This window comes from Tamandua tetradactyla, chromosome 9, assembly GCF_023851605.1.
Source record: "Tamandua tetradactyla isolate mTamTet1 chromosome 9, mTamTet1.pri, whole genome shotgun sequence".
In the NCBI taxonomy this organism is placed as follows: Eukaryota; Metazoa; Chordata; class Mammalia; order Pilosa; family Myrmecophagidae; genus Tamandua; species Tamandua tetradactyla.
Genome location: NC_135335.1, coordinates 88534603 through 88551029, shown reverse-complemented (window position 1 = coordinate 88551029; position 16427 = coordinate 88534603). Strand labels below are relative to the sequence as shown.

Below are 16427 nucleotides of genomic sequence, written 5' to 3'. Positions count from 1 at the left end.
TTCTTTGTTTCAACAAAAGTAAAGGAGTAGATAAAATTTTTCAAGGAATAATGTGTAAGAAATGTTCTTGAATTTGAATCTTTTTGAACGTGGAGAGAAGCCTCATACCCTTGTTTAAACTGAAGGTGAGGACAGTCTGTGTTTTTGAAAACTCATTTGCCATTTGGCAGGTGAATCTCTGCCTTCTGTACATTATCATCAGTATCTTATATATTAATGTTGCTATAATACGGTTGTAATCTTTACAGTTTGGGAGAGGGTTCCTAATAAATCCTCAGGGAGAACTTGAAAAAAAAAATTTTGGCCTTTACTCTTTTTTTTCCATTAAAAATTGGAGTCTCTTCTTAACGGTGCTTTAAAACAGAATACATTGTAGAAGTGATGCTAATGCTAGAAATTGAGCCCAATACATCAGAATGTTTGAGTTTTAGCCAATTTTGTGCTTTGTTATTTACATAATCTTATTTTTGAGGGTGATTTTAGACTTGTGTGAGCTATGATGACTTTTTTTTTAGCTGCTCAAACATCTTTTAGCGATTACAATATTCTTTTACCTTTATTATTTGGTACTTTTCTTTGTAGTTCAAAACTACTAATATTGTTTAAATTTGTTCTTCTTAATTATCTATTAAGCATGTGTTATATACCAGACAATCTTCTAGGAAATAAGAATATAGCAGTATGCAAGGCAGACAGGCAGACAGATCCTGTCTCACTTCGTGGGGAGATGGACAAAAAGATGGAGTTCACATTTTTAGTTGGGGAGATGGTGATAAGTACTGGTCAAGATAAGATCGGGTCGCTGTGGTAAAGAGAGACTGGGTGGGGATTGCTGTTTTAGATTGAGTAACTTGGGAAGTCTCTCTGAGTTGGAGAAAGGTGTGCTGCGAATGGAGTGACAGAAGCTAGTAATTTAGAGATCTGGGGGAAAAGTCTCAGACAGAGGGAGTAGCAAATGTAAAAGCTTTGAGCTGTGCCCCTAAGGAACAGAAGGATGCTGATGTGGCTGGAGTTTATGACAGATGGGCCTGGGGAGAGTGAAAGGGGAAAGCAATTGCAATGATAGGTGTGTTCGCATATGTCAAGAAATGTTTGCCCAAGTGGAAAAGAGCCCTCCAGTGCTAAAATTGGAGGCTGGAAGCCCCAGCAAGGCAGTAACAGGCCTGCTTGTTCTCTGTGGCATGCCCAGCGCTAGGCACAACCTCCGTCCCAGAGTGGGCTGTGGGGATTTATTGAATAAATGAGTAGAGAGTTTAAGAAATAACTTGCTTCAATTACCCATTATCTTATCCTGTTTCTAACTCCTGCTGGACTCTGTTACCAATGACATATTTGAAGTTTATTCTCGAATGTCCGTTCACATCAGTGGGACCATACAGTATTTGTCCTTTAGTTTTTGGCTGGACTCACTCAGCATAATGTTCTCTAGGTCCATCCATGTTATTACATGCTTCATAAGCTTATCTTGTCTTAAAGCTGCATAATATTCCATCGTATGTATATACCACAGTTTGTTTAGCCATTCTTCTGTTAAGGGATACAGACTGTGCAACAGGACTAGATACAAAAACTCAAAAATGGACAGCACAATAATACCTAATTGTAAAGTAATCATGTTAAAACACTGAATGAAGCTTCATCTGAGCTATAGGGTTTTTTTTGTTTTTTACTATTATTACTACTTTTATTTCTTTTCTCTATATTAACATTTTATATCTTTTTCTGTTGTGTTGCTAGTTCCTCTAAACCGATGCAAATGTACTAAGAAACGATGATCATGCATCTATGTGATGATGTTAAGAATTACTGAGTGCATATGTAGAATGGTATGATTTCTAAATGCTGTGTTAATTTCTTTTTTTTTATTCCGTTAATAAAAAAAAAAAGATGCAAATCTTAAGCCAATAAAATAGAGGTGAAGCAAAAAAAAAAAAAAAAAAAGAAATAACTTGCCCGATTCTGGTCAAAATATATTCAGGAATCTTTTATCTGCGCTTTTAACCATAGCTTTGGCCCTTGACATGAACAAGTGTGTTAATACTGTTAACACAAGTCTTTCAAATTATTGCTTCAAGTCATTTGCATTTGATTGCCATTCTCTGAAATTGACATTTGAAACCTTAAGAACACACCTTTTTCAGTGAATTTCAGTGATTTTGAGAAATGTAGTCAGCAGTTTCATCTTTGATTTCAGTGGATTAGTTATTTGCTTAAGTGTAAAGTTTTCAAGATGCCTTTTTGAGTGTTGAATGTTTAAGTCCTTTTGGGCAGATGACAGACAAAATATATGTACTTTATATAGGTACTTTAATTCTCAGAGAGGAATGCGTGCGTGTTCTATTTTAGGGAATATGAGGAACTTGTGGTGTTTCCTCTTTCTAACTTCTAATCTGTTATTTTAAATATATGTTCCTTTATATTAATTGAAAGCTTGGGAAATAGTTTTTGTGCCAAGCGTGTTGTTTTGATGCCTTATAAGAATATGGTGTCTTTCTCATGTCTGTGACTTTTGCTCTCTTGTTTAACATCAGGGGTTTTGTGATCTTGCAAAATGAGTATTTATTTTTTTCAATTTTCCTAATTGGTTGATACCTCAAAGCGGTAAGTTATTTCTGTGTGAAATAATTTTATCTTACAACTTTCAAAAGTTTTTTGCAAAAAAAGCTCTCTTAAGTCAAGCCTTTGTCCTTTTGTTCTGATACCTGTGGTTTCTGAAAACTCTTCAGGCAAACAGGAATAGTAGTCAACTGGTTTTGGTAAATTTAGAGGTTTAGATGCTTGAGTTAAAGTACTTTTACCAATTCTTTACATTTTCTTTTGTGACCTAGGAAATGCAGGGATTCCAGATATGCCTTACATTGTCTAAAGTTGCAACATATACATTCTTATTAGTCATATGCTACAGCTGCTGTTGCTGATGAACAGAGGTTGTGCATAGCAGATGCTGTTTCAGTTCTGTGTTGGAAATGGAGGGAAAACTGTTGGCTGAATTATTCATGTATTTTTGTACGAAGAAGAGAAAATCTTGGCCCTTACCCATTCGTCTGGTTTATAGGGCAGGCATGGAGGAAGAATTGGAATCACGGTATATGCCTGTGGTTGAGGATAGGCACCTGTACTGTTAAGGATTCTGAAAGGCCACAAGCAGGTGGTAGTACTTCTTGAAAGTGTTTGCGTGACTCTTCCATAGAGCGTGCCTTGGGAAAGTATTTGGATGGCTCCTTGCTATGCATTCATTGTATTACCCAAATCAAGCTTCTCCAAGGAGACCCGGGATCCAAGAACAACTGAAATGGTGGTGGCAGGAACATCTGGTGGAAAACAAGTGGTGACAGAAGCAGCGGTCCCCACTTCTAATATTAGAAAAGCTAATGAGACCGAGAGTTACAGATATTACGTGGACGGGAAAATTGAGTGTGCCTGATGAGTTGGGGGTGGGCGCAAGCTGAAGAAAGGTGAACATCATCACAGGGGCTTCAGGACTGTGACCCCTGAGGACACCAGGGCGGGTGCCATGTTAAAGCCCGGGCATCAACCGTTCCCCTCCAGTAGGCTTGGAGACCCACCACCATACCGAAGAGTTCATGTTTCATGCCTAAGTATTTATAGTGCAGTATGAAACTGAAGGAGGCAAGAACATTTTAGAAACCTCTTCAGAGAAAACAATGTTGAAAGGATAAATCCTCATCAAACTGGAACATTATCCTGCTTTTATTCCTTGAAGGTACTTGGGTTGCCAAAATTTTACTGTAGAAGTAACATTGGTTTTCTGGGAGAGCCTGGTTCTGATTTCATGGAAGAACTAGCAAATTAGTTTGTTATATGGAGCTTAAAATGCAAAGCTTGCATGAGTATGCGTAAGCGTTCAAACAAAACCAAAGGGATCACAGAATTTGAGAACCAAAGGGGACCTCACATCATTTAGTCATCTTCCTAAATTTAGAGATAAAGAAATTGAGACCCAAAGGTGTTGGAGTGTGTCTAATAATCCAATAGTTCCAGAACGGCTGCTGTTGCCATGTTTTGCTGATTCTTAACTGCAGTGTCTGAGTTCCCTTGTAGGCAGCACCTTGAAGGAAGGGAAATTGTGGGACTTTGCTTTGTTCCCAGCATTAAGACAGTGCCCGGTCCATGGTAGGCAGTCAGATATTTGTGAATAAATGAATATCTAAAATAATTTTGGGGACTTCAGATTGCCAAATTAACTATTAAGGTACTGTTAATAAAATTCAAATGTAAAATACAAGTTCATGTGTTTCTTTAAAAAATAAGTGCTTTGCTCTTATAGCCCAGATACTAAGCCTCATATTAACCAGAGAGGCAAGTGAGTAGTCAGTGTTTCACTTGCTAGGCTGGCACCTTCTGGAGCCTGGTTTCACACGATTCTTTTGGCAGTCTTTCTGGCAAGTTCACTGTGCTGGTATCTGATGTCCTTTGTTTTCTGTTCTGTATTTGAAAGCATATGAACTTTAAAATCTAGCATTTGTTGTCTGAAGTGTTTGCTGTTTGTCTGGATGGGTTCTGTCAACTAGTCCCACTATTTTTAAAACATTTGGGGCATATAGGTATTAAACTGTTTTTAAACAGGAGGTGTTAAGGAGTTGTCACTTTCAAATGCTGCTGGTGACTGTTTTGATTGTTGCAACTTTCCAGGAGGACAATTTTGTATTACTCATAGAAAGCCTCAGAAATGTGCCATGTCCCTTACTCAGGGACACCACCACTAGGAATTAATTTAAACCAAGGAGGAAAAAATAAAGTGCAGTGGTTCTCTGCCTACGCAGTGCATGTCTACACCATACTTTTTGTCAGTAATAGTTCTCCCACCACACAATGATTCTTCACTTGGTGGGAAGTGCACTTAGTGGGACATATCAAGTAGAGCAGTCAGGGCTGGCTGAGGTTTGGGGTAAAAAACCGCAACAAAGCTCATTTCTAGATTCTGGAATCTGCCACATAAAAAAATACATGCAAAATAAACCCATTTGCGAAATAAACCTCTTATTTGCAAAAATGATTTTTGCAACCTTGTTTATAATAGTTATAAGCTAGAAACAACTTAATTGTTCAGTAATAGGGAGCTTAATCAAATTCTGATATATTCATGAAATGGAATACCCTTTGTTTATTAACAGTGATGTAGACATATTTATTGGAAGAGTCTCAAAATTTGTGAACTGAAAAAGCAATCTACAAACAGTATGTGTAAATTGGCCTTAGGTTTTTTTGTTTGTTTTTATTTTTAAAGAGGGTGTATGTGTGTATGAATCTATGCTTACAATTTTCTATATATTATGTAGACTAATGCCTGGAAGGCTATATGCCACATGTTGGGTGAGATTTTCCATGTGTGGTGAAATTTCAGGTGAGTGTGATTCTTTTAACTTTCCTGAGTTTCCTATATATAAAGCATGTTGTTTAGTAAAGGGAGTGGACTCAGATCTCATTTTCCATTTACATGTATGAACTTGGACAAGTTCAGTGTCTATTTCCTTATAGTAAAATGAGACTAATAATGTAATCCAGCTCAAGGTGCCTGCAGATAATAAGTTTGACAAATGTGGACTTCACTGATCTGTAATGATGGATCATATTCCTATCAGTACAGAATTTCTAAGCCAAATAATTTTGTCTTCTAAGTTATGTCAAACTGTTGGGAAAAGCCTTTCAGAGCCTTCTGACAAAATATTTCATTGTTTCTGGTCTCTGGGAAAAATGTTGTGGAGGTTTTATTTACTTTAAAACTGAAATGCTTTCTGTTGCCAGTTGATTTTATTTTGAATTGATGGTGGGTTTTTTTCCTCCCTTCTGTTGTTGTCTTGCACAGTACTGTATGGTAAGTTCTTGAAGACCAGAGCCCCATCCTCTTTTCCATGTTGTCAGAATGAAATGCAGTGTACCCATTTGGTCACTGTTGGGTGTCTTTTCTTTCCTGGGCACTGGGCTGGCATCAGATTGCAGCAGTGCCTGGGACAGACATGTCCTGCCCCATGAGGGAAATCTGCAAAGTGGCCAGGACAGACCCTAGGACAGGACGCTCACTCACTGAACTGTTGGCATTGTTAATGATAAAGTAGTTCTCTTTTCCTCTACGGCCATTTAAAAAGGAAATTTTATCATGACGTTCCTTTTCAGTGAGCACAGACATCCCCCTCCTTCCTTATTCAACAAACAAATGATTTACAGACTGGGTAATTTTGCCTTGTTGACATCCACTGATGATTTAGTGATGATTTATGTTATATATGTATAAAAATACCCTAGACTAATACTCTTCAAATTACTACTATATGTCTTCTGTGATGGAAAAAGCTTTCATTACCTTAAGTAAGCCCTCATGCCTTTTTGAGATTATCTTTTATAAAATTATTGAGGATGGATTCCTGCTAATAAATTTAGGATGTGTGGAATTCATGGATACTCCACTTGAGAAATTACAGCATGTGATCCTACTGAGAGGCAAGGACAATAAAGCATGCAGTTTAAAATCATACTTCCATTTGACAGTATGTAAAACCACATTGATTTTATAATCTGTTCCCTATGTAGGGAATTTTTTTTTTTTTAAGTTGGCAACAGTTGTAGGTATTTTGATAGAAAGTCTCAGAAGCCAAGGAAGATAGTCATGAAAGATATGTTCTGGAACCTTCATGACAAACACTAATGTTGTTGCATCTTATTTCCCTCATACAGCCTAATAAAAGATGACTATTTCAGAAATCACTTTTTTTTGTTCCTGTGTAAAATGCATGGAAGGTTGTCATGTCACATGTCATAGCCACCAACAGAGTCCACATTTTATTCTCCATTTATTCCATGGTTTTTCCTTTCTAAACCATCACTTTCCATGGCCCCCTTTACTTCTCTCCTATGAGAACTACAGTTTACCTACTTTTTTATGGGGGAAATAAGATATCGTATTGTTAGCTGTTGTAATTTCTTTGCAAAATTCCTTATTTTTTAATATTGGACTGTTTTTTTAAAATGGAAATAGCTTTTTTAAAATTATATTTGCTTATTTTATAGAAATTAAGAAAATTTAGAGGATACAAAAGATAATACAATTTTTTTCAGTTTTACCAGAGAGATCCAACAATAACATTCTGTTGTATATCTTTCTAGATTAAGTTCTATGCTTATGTATACATATATTTATGACTACAGCTTCAGATACGTTAAACCATCATATTTTCTTGTAACATGCTTTTAAAATTTAACTTATTTTAATACTTTTTCGGTATATTATGTTCAGTTCATTAATTCATCCATGTTTTCAGTTTATTCAGCAAACATTTACTGCATACTTTTGTATGCAGTCAAAAGGAGATAAAATAGTACACCATGATGAAGAGTGAGTGGCATGTGGGTGTGCTGCAGTATTGGTCCTTTAGGGTGGCAGGCAGAGTCTTGTCTGCGCTTTACAGAGTGATGAGGAGAGAGCTTTCTGAGGAAGTGAGGTGAGGGTTGAGCTCAGAGTTGAATGATAAGCAGGACCCAGTCATTTGAATGGCTAGGGGATGAGGTCCCCCGTTGTAGGGATAACACTCGCAAAGACTCTGTCTAAGGTGGAACCAAGTTTGGTGTGTCTGAGAAATGGAAAAAGGCACAATGCCCGGAACCCGGAGAGAAGAGGAGCGAGGTATACGCCATAGGTGTGAAAGGGAGAGCAGTACCCGACTGACAGTGTAAGACTTTGTCGGTCCTGGTAAAGAGTGCAGGGTTTGTTTATAATGAGACCCTATTGGGCAGTTTCCCACTGGGGGGGCGATGTGATCTGATAGATGTCTTTTGAGGGGTTACCCTGGCTCCTTGGTGCAGATGGACTGGAGCGGAGCAAGATGGAGCAAGCATGGAAACAATGGGGCGACTTAGAAGGCTACTAAAGAGGTTGCTGCATTAGAGTGTGGGGGCGGCAGTAGGATCATGAGCAGTGTTTGGATTCAGAGTGTAATTGAAGGTGTAGCCGATAGACTTGGGGAGGAGGCAGAGGCTGATGGTGAAAGAAAGGGATGAATCAAGGATGATTGCTAGGTTTTTAACGTGAGCAGATGGGGGCACCATTTTTGGGGAGAGTGAAGACTAGGAGAAGAACAGATGAATCTCTTTTAGGCAGGTTGAATTTGAGAATGCCTATTAAACTTGCAGTGAAAAGTTGTATGTACATCTGGGGACAGGTCATGCAGAAAGTTGTGTCTATGTGTGGAGATAAATCATGGTCAGTAGGAGATTAATTTAAGAATTTCCAGCCGATAGAGTTTATTTGTTTATTTATTTATTGCATGGACAGGTTCCGGGAATCGAACTCGGGTCTCTGGCATGGCAGGCGAGAACTCTGCCACTGAGCCACCGTTGGCACCGCGCTAGGGTTTATTTTTAAATTAACATAATTGGCAAATAACTAAGTGTACAGAAAGAGAGGGAGAAGGGGACTAGAACGCACATGGAGGTAGCATCTTAATCTTTCTCAAATCAACAGACACAATTTCTTTCCCACTAAATTATGGATCATGGTCAATAAACATCATCACAGGAAAATTTCTTAAATTGGCGTCATAAATCTCATGTGAAGTGTTTGGCACAGTACCTAGCACATAGTAAGTTCCCAGTAAATGTTTGCAACCTTGGTTCATCGTCATTGTCATCACTGTTGTTATTGAATCAAAGGCTTTTGATGTGAAAGACATCATAACACACTGACTCAGAGCTCCGACTCCGGAGTCAAAATCCAAACCTGGGTTCAAATCCTGGCTTTGCTCCATAAAGGCTGGGCAACTTTGGGCAAGTAGTTTTGTCTCTCTGTGCGCTCATGTTTGGTGAGCTAAACTTGTGTTGTTAAAACACACATGTTTGGTGTGTTAACAACAATGCAGATAGGATGCTCGGCCTTTGTGGTACAGAGCAAGTGCACAGTCAAGGTTGGCAATGCGACCAGCTGCCCTCTGCTCACCATGCACAGCTACAGGTGTGTTCCAATTTCTCCACCTTGCCCTCAGGAGTACCTAGTGTCGTTCTTACTAACCTTTCCCAGATTGTAGTTGAATTATGTTTTCACATCATTTTCATGTTTATGGTCCATTTCTTAGTTTGCGAATTGCATACTTTTATTTCTTTTAGAGGTATTCATCTCACTTTAGTATCTTTTTTAACCATTTGTCTGGACTCTATGATAAAGTATATTAACACTGTACTATTTATCAGCACTTTTTTTTCTTATAGAAAACATCTTTTCAGCAAATATTTTAGAAATTCTTAATAGGCATCAGGCTTGTGTTGGTATCCAGGAGATACAAAGATGAATGAGGTACCTGCCTTCGTTGAGCTCACTTTGTCGAGAAGCATAAGTAACCCCAGAAACGTATACATCACACCGTGGGAGCACTGGGGGCGCTTGGATCTGGAGCCACGTGAGCTGAGTTTTGAAGGGCAAGTTTGGCGTTTCACTACATGGCCCAGCAGGAGTGGAGTGGGAAGGGTGCTCCCAGTAGAGGGCACAGAATGTTCAGCGGTGCAGAGGTCCGGCAGAGCCTGGCCCGTTTGGCAGGACTAAAGCACAGAGGCGGTGTGAGGAGGTGGGCAGAGAGGGGTCTGGGAAGTTAGGTTGGTGTGAAACAGTGTAGAGCTTCACGCCATGCAAAAGTTTGGACTTTTTGTACAGGCCAAGGAGTGCCGTGGGTGATTTCAGAGCTGTGAGAATGACCCTTCAGTAGGATGAGTCTAGATTGTGCTGAGGAGGGGTAGGCAGTCCAGAGAGCAGTTGGGGAAACTGCGGTTGTATAGGCCACAGTGGAGAGGCTTCAGCCAGGGCCCAGCTCTGACCGCTTGTCTGTACTTTGCTGAGTTAAGGCAAGTGACACATGCAGTTAGTAATGACTAAATGCACTTCTCATGCTCATTTGACTATGTTTTTTTTTTTTTTGTAAAGTTCTAAGATTAAATGGTGAAAAAGCCTTCACTGTGTTTGGTCTTCTTAAGTACTACAGATCTCTCGATGCTTTACCCTTAAGTTGCTAACCGTACAGGCAGCCCTGAAGTGTGGGTGGCATTATAAAATTGGAAGCAGGTTGCACTAGAGAGAGTGGAGTAAGAATAGTGAGACTAGAATTTATATTGAAGCAAAAGTTTATAACAATTTGGGCAATTACTAAAAACAGCAATAAAGACTTTGTTTCATATTAGTCATACCTTGCTGTCAGATTATCTACTTACATTTGAGACCAAAAATAAATCCTCCACTTCTAATAAAGACCAGGAGTTCAGACATTGTGTGTCTGATAAAGTAGGGAGGAAAAGAGTTGTCTCATGTGGGGCCTCAGTTTCCTGATCTCTGAAATAGATTGTATTACATGATCCTGAAGTCCTTTTCCAGAAGGTTCTTGGAATTTTGTGAGCTTTTGTACTGAGACATGAAATCAGAGCCCTTTTCAAAGTGGAGAAGGCATAAAAAGCCATCGATGCTCATGCTTGAGGACTGGCTCTAGACTTTACGAATTTATGGGAAAATAATTTATGGATCCATTGAATGGTCTTTTTCCTTTTCCCTTGCGTGAATAAAAAAGTGTTGATTTCCCTTCCATGTTGCATATGCAAATAGAAATTTTTAAACATATGAATAACAAGTCTCAGATTTTCTTTCCATGCCACGCTAGATCATCATGTCCACTCTTGTTTTGGAGACCACATCTCTGGTCTGTTCATTTCCTGAAACCACTTATTTGATTTTTGATTTTTTGAAGGTTGCTCTTCGCACTGAACTTTAGCTTTCCTGCATTGGTCCTAGTCCAGTCTCTTGGAATAATGTATATAAAATGGCTTCCTAACCTGTAAAAAATATATAAAAGGTAATTATGAAACTATGTCTACTTCATTTGCCCTTTTAAAAATTATTTATTTTTTTATCGTGATGTTATATATTCACATACCCTATAATCATCAGAAGTATACAATCAGTGGTTCACAGTATCATCATATAGCTGTGCATTTGTCATCGCAATTGACTTTTTTTCTTTTCTGTAAAAAATAACATATATGTAAGAAAGCAGTAAAATTTCAAAGCACATCATGACAATTAGTTGTAGAACAGATTTCAAGTTTGATATGGGTTACAATTCCGCATTTTAGGTTTTTACTTTTAGCTGCTATAAGATACTGGAGACTAAAAGAAATATCAGTATAACGATTTGGCAGTCATACTCATTTGTTAAACCCTACCTTCTCTGTATAACTCCACCATCACCTTTAATCTTTCTCCCACTCTTTAGATGTATTTAGGCTATGCCCATTCTAACTTTTTCATGTTGAAAGGGACTGTCAATAATATAGGATAGGAGGATAGGACTATTTAATGTTCTGGAGAGGCTGGTCCCTCTACATTTCAGGACTTATCTGGTCCTGGGTCCCATCTGAAGGTTGTAGGTTTCTAGAAATTAACCCTAGTGCATGGAACCTTTGTAGAATCTTATGTGATACCCTAGGTGTTCTTTAGGATTAGCAGGAGTAGTTTTGGTTGGGGTTTGGCAAGTTATGATAGGTAGCAATGTCTACTGAGGCTTGTATAAGACCTCCTGAGTAGCCTCTTGACTCTATTTGAACTCGCTCAGGCACTGATGCTTTGTTATACTTCTTTTCCCCTTATTGGTCAAGATGGCATTGTTGATCCCATGGTGCCTGGGCAGGCTCATCCCTGGGAGTCATCTCCCATGCCGCCAGGGAGACTTTCACCCCTGGATGTCATGGCCCATGTAGGGGGGAGGGCAGTGATTTCACTTACAGAGTTGGGCTTAGAGAGAGGCCACATCTGAGCAACAAAAGAGGTCCTCTGGAAATAACTCTTAGGCTTATTTATAGGTAGGCTAAGCTTCTCCACTACATATATACTTCACAAGAGCAAGCCTCAATATCCAGTAGGCTTGGCCTACTGACTTGGGAATCCCTAATGTTTGACACAGTATCAGGAGTTTTCCCCATGGTAACGTTTAATAGTTCCATAATTTTTTTCCTATCCCACAAGGGACTTTGCCAATAGTTTTTGATTATCTGTTTAATATACTCTGGGATGTATTCCGGCATTACATTAAACTATACAGGATTAAAGGCTCTCATTCTTATTCTGAGCTTCCTGTGTTTGAATTGGTTAAATGCTCTATCCAGACAAGTTGAGTTAATTATACGCTACAGAAAATTTAGGTTCTAGACAAAATAAAAGTTTCTTCCTTTGGTCTCAAAGAGTAGATGAGGTTCTAAAATATAGACAATGTCTTCCTTCCTTACCCCTGTATTCTTAATTACCTTAATCTCAACATGATTAGCTTCATTCTTACCAGGTTATACATATATAAAAAAGCCTCTCAAAATCCAGAAATAACAATCACTCCATACTAAATGTGACTGTTATGAGCGCTTCCAGACTACATTTGCCTTTTAAAAATTCAGAGTAGCTAGCTATCCACAGAACCCCATCTTAAGATTCCAACATCCTCATTTGTTTTATTTGTTCCTAACATGTTGTGGTTTTGATTTTGTCGATCATCCTTGTCACGTACCTGAACAAGTTCAGGTTTGTTTATACCCCTCAAATAATTGTGCTTAGAACTCAGTGTAGTATGCCTGGTATATTCTGTCAGATACAAAGGGCAGAAAAATCTCTCCTGTGCACACACACCCATTGATTGTTGGCCCATTTTGTTGATATTCCTTTGTATTTTTTCACACACACTTGTAAATCATTTCTCCTATAACTCATGTTTGTTCACTTACTGTATATTATTGTATCATTGTGATAATTTCATTTTGGACCCCAAAACTTGCCTTACTGAGTTAATATTTTGAATTTATTTACTATATTAAGCTCTTGGCTTGATTCATATGTTCATCACTTTTAGAACCCTCACGATTGCAATCTTGTATATTTGCTGTTTTGTCCATTTTCTTTCATCCACAGATTTGATGAATGTGATTCCTATATCTTGGTCTAAGTCATTAATGAAAACGTCAGCGACAGTAGAACTGTGTCACATCTGTCTGTAAGTAACCTCTGTCCAGGTCGACATGCCCGTTAGTTAAGTCCCCTGTGAATAAGGTTGATCATTGTGGTTAAAGAACCCTCCCCACTCTCTTTTTATACACAACCTCAATTTCTTCATTTTGGCAATAAACATCTTTCAGGTGTTAGAAAAGATCCTGCTCAAACCAGTGTACACTGCATCTGTGTCTGACACACTTTCTAAGCCTCTTTGTCAAGGAAGGGCTGAGGTTAGGCTGACATGGGCTGCGATCCCGTTAGGATCGCTGTCCCCCATCTATTCTATAATCTTTTTCAGGGTCAGCATCAAACCCACACGTCTCTGGTCTGTAGACTCTGCTTTCTTGGCAGATTTCCCCTTTCTGAGACAGTTTTGCCAAATACTCTCTCAGGTTCTTTTGTGCTCTTTCTTCATTCTGTGTTCTACTCTGATGTAGAAGACTTAAGTAAACCAAAGGTAGATTTCAAAAATTCCGTGTACGTTGAAGACACTGTAGACTGTAGTCTGAAGTTCAAGGTTTTATTTTAATTCCTCATTTTTAGTTTGTTTTTTTTTAAACATAGTTTATATTCTAAGGGATGCTTAGGATTTTGAGGTCTGGAGTTAAATAATACCATAAAAAATCAAAAGGCCACTTAAGTTATTTTGAACAGGATAACGTTCTGATTCTGACCAAAAAAAGTAAGAAAACATTCAGATACCTGTTGCTCAATATCTGTGCCTTGAAGAATGTAAGCCTTAAAACAGTTCAGATTTTAAGATTATTTGAATAGGAAGGCAAGAATTTTTAATGCCAATACATTTTGAGACAGGTTGTTAACTGGTGCCCTAAAACCTAGCTGTGTTTGGCCTGTGTGTGTGTTTTGTTTGGCCCACTCAGTGAATTTTAAAACATTGGAATGAGTTGCCAACATTTAAAAATAAGGAGATGTCACATTAAAAAAAAAAAAAACAAAAAAAAAACCCTGGATTTCCAGCCCTTTTGGAAAACTGGAAGATCTGTGACTCCACTGAACCCGTGTTTCAGTGTGGTAGTAACATAGGCTAAGGCGCTTGCTCTAGGCGCTGCTCACCTCAGTTTTGCCTCCTTACCGCATTTCATGTAGGTGAATTTACACCTGCTGAGATAGGAGCTAACCAGTAAAAAGTACTTGGGGTTGAAAGGAGGAGAGCAGCATGACAGTTATTTTCTGATTTGTTTCCCAAACATAGACTGATCCTTGTCATGACATGATTATTGGAAGTGCTTATAAAGCAGGTGGTATTTCCCAATCCCAGTAATAAACTGGGGGGAGCTGCGTTCCCCATCAGAGTCTCTGCTCTACTGGTTCATAAAGGAGTCGAGCAGGGTGCCCTAAAAATGAAAAAACTACAATTCTTAGGGCATTTCAAGTAGGGAAAAGTTGGGTCATAACTGTGTAATTTTAAAGCCAAGACCTGAGATGCTAAGTGATTTGTCCAAGGGCACCTCCCTATCAGGTGTTTGGTGGTAGAATAGGAGCTAGAGCCCAGGACTCCAGACTCCCGGGCCAGTGAGTTTTCTGTTCTACGTTTTATAGTTCAGTGTGATAGTCCAGAGCTGAGATTTGCAGTGAGGCCTGGATTCAGATCCCAGTGCTGCCCCTTAGTGACTCGGTGACCTCAAGCATATTTCAGAAAACTCCCAATGCCCCAGTGTCCTTGTTTCTGAAAATGGGCATAATGATGCTACCTTCAAAGTGTTGTTACTGGGATTAGGACAATGTTGCATTTGAAGAATTTACAGTACCTGCCTCCTAATAAACAATATATAAATGCTGCTCGATATTTGAAAACAGTATCTGAATTTTATATCGTCATGGTAGAGTTAGCTAAAACCCAGCATTTTAACCATATGAAACTATTCCATAATTAATAGTTTTCCCTTTTAGAATTTGGAGAGGGCTTTAGAGGTAGCTTTACGACATGTATTAAAAAAAATCTCTAGCTAATGAGCCAATGTTGTCTTTTTATTCATAATTTTTCTATAGCAGACAGATGCATTCAAAAGCGAACTGATGGCATGTGTTACTTCCTTTTCAGAATGCAAAGAAACAACTGGCTGGCCTGGAAATACTTTAAGGACTCTATCTGGAGATTTGTTTGGTTCATGTAAATGTGGAATATATAGTAGTATAAAGTCCTCTTAGATACGAGGATGTTGCAAAGAAAAATCTCTACTACCAGGGGGTTTAGGATTAATAGGAAAAGAGGGTGGGAGGAGAGGAGAGAATAATCTCCTTGACTCCTGGTATGACATGATAAATGCCCAAAGTGGAAGTTAAACAGAGTGTGCTGGGAGCATTAGGAGAGCAGCGGTCTCTGACCCGATGTCATGGCCTAATTAGAAGCCAAGCAGCAAAGATGCCCTAAGGTAGGGAAGCAAAGAAGGAAGTAGATAGAGGGTTTGTGAAAGGTGTTTGAATTTGATTTTGGACATAGGACCTTTGAGCTCTTGGTGGGACAGTCTCACGATCATTGGCCAGAAGCATGAAAGAAGACGAAGGTTAGAGCTTTAGGTTCCATTTAAAGTCCTGAAACTCACCATGGAAGATGGATTATGCCAGGGCCCTGCGGAGGCCCAGAGGCTAATTAAGTAGCAATTTAATAATCTGTGCAAGAGATGGTGAGGGCTGAGCCGGAGCTGGAGAAATGAAAACAGACATAGAGCATAAGGGAAAGGCTCAAGACATGCTCTGGTGGTAAAACTGGCAAGTAGGTGGGTGGGTTGGAGAAGGAGGAGTCAAGAGCAGCTCCTGCTTCGGTGACCCAGAGAGTGATGCCATGGCCTGGACTGCTGGGTACAAAAGAAGAGGTTTGTGGCATGGGAGAGTGAGTTTAATTTTGTACTGGTGGAGTATTTGAGGAATCTGTGAAATACCCAAGTAGATAAGTAGTAGCACAATATTTTACTGTTCCTGAAAGGGCCTCACTTGAGTGAAATTGTTTAGATAACTTGGCCAGGAGATGGTTAATCTGTAACTGGAAAGAGACTGATACTGGGAATACAGATTTGGAAGTCATTAGCATAGAAGTGATGTTTAAAACCACAAGAATCAATAATATTGCTCAGTGAGGGAATGTAGGGTGAAAGAGCAATGGGCTGGGGGAGTCCCACCAAGGAGGCTGAGAAGGAATGGTATCTTAATGGAGGGAGGGAATGGATTATTTAATAAATGATGCTGGGATAAGTGTTAACCATTGAGGGGGAGAAAAAAAGCTGGGTCCCTGATTCATGTTGTACAACGAAATTAATTCCATATGGATTAAAGCTTAAAATGTTAAAAGCCTTAAATATACTCGAAGACAAACTTGGTGCAATTTGTAAAATCCTGGCATGAGAAAGACCATTTTCACATGCTGTAAAAGTCAGAAACCATACAGGGCAAA

General features: G+C 39.0%; 1 protein-coding gene across 9 annotated transcripts in view; it reads left to right on the top strand.

Moving 5' to 3' along the window:
• LIFR (LIF receptor subunit alpha) overlaps positions 1-16427 on the top strand; it is an 81571-nt gene that overhangs the window by 2408 nt on the left and 62736 nt on the right. For 2 of the 9 annotated variants that reach the window (XM_077117019.1, XM_077117024.1), the window contains exons 1-2: positions 9951-10838; positions 12938-13019. The exons of 2 other annotated variants lie outside the window; for them this stretch is intronic. In XM_077117019.1, coding sequence (XP_076973134.1) covers positions 12943-13019 — 77 coding nt within the window. In that variant the 5' untranslated portion in view covers positions 9951-10838; positions 12938-12942. Of the gene's footprint in view, positions 1-5331; positions 5366-9949; positions 10839-12937; positions 13020-15080; positions 15150-16427 lie in introns of those variants that run through there. 5 more of the 9 variants (XM_077117020.1, XM_077117025.1, XM_077117017.1 and 2 more) reach the window with 4 other exon arrangements.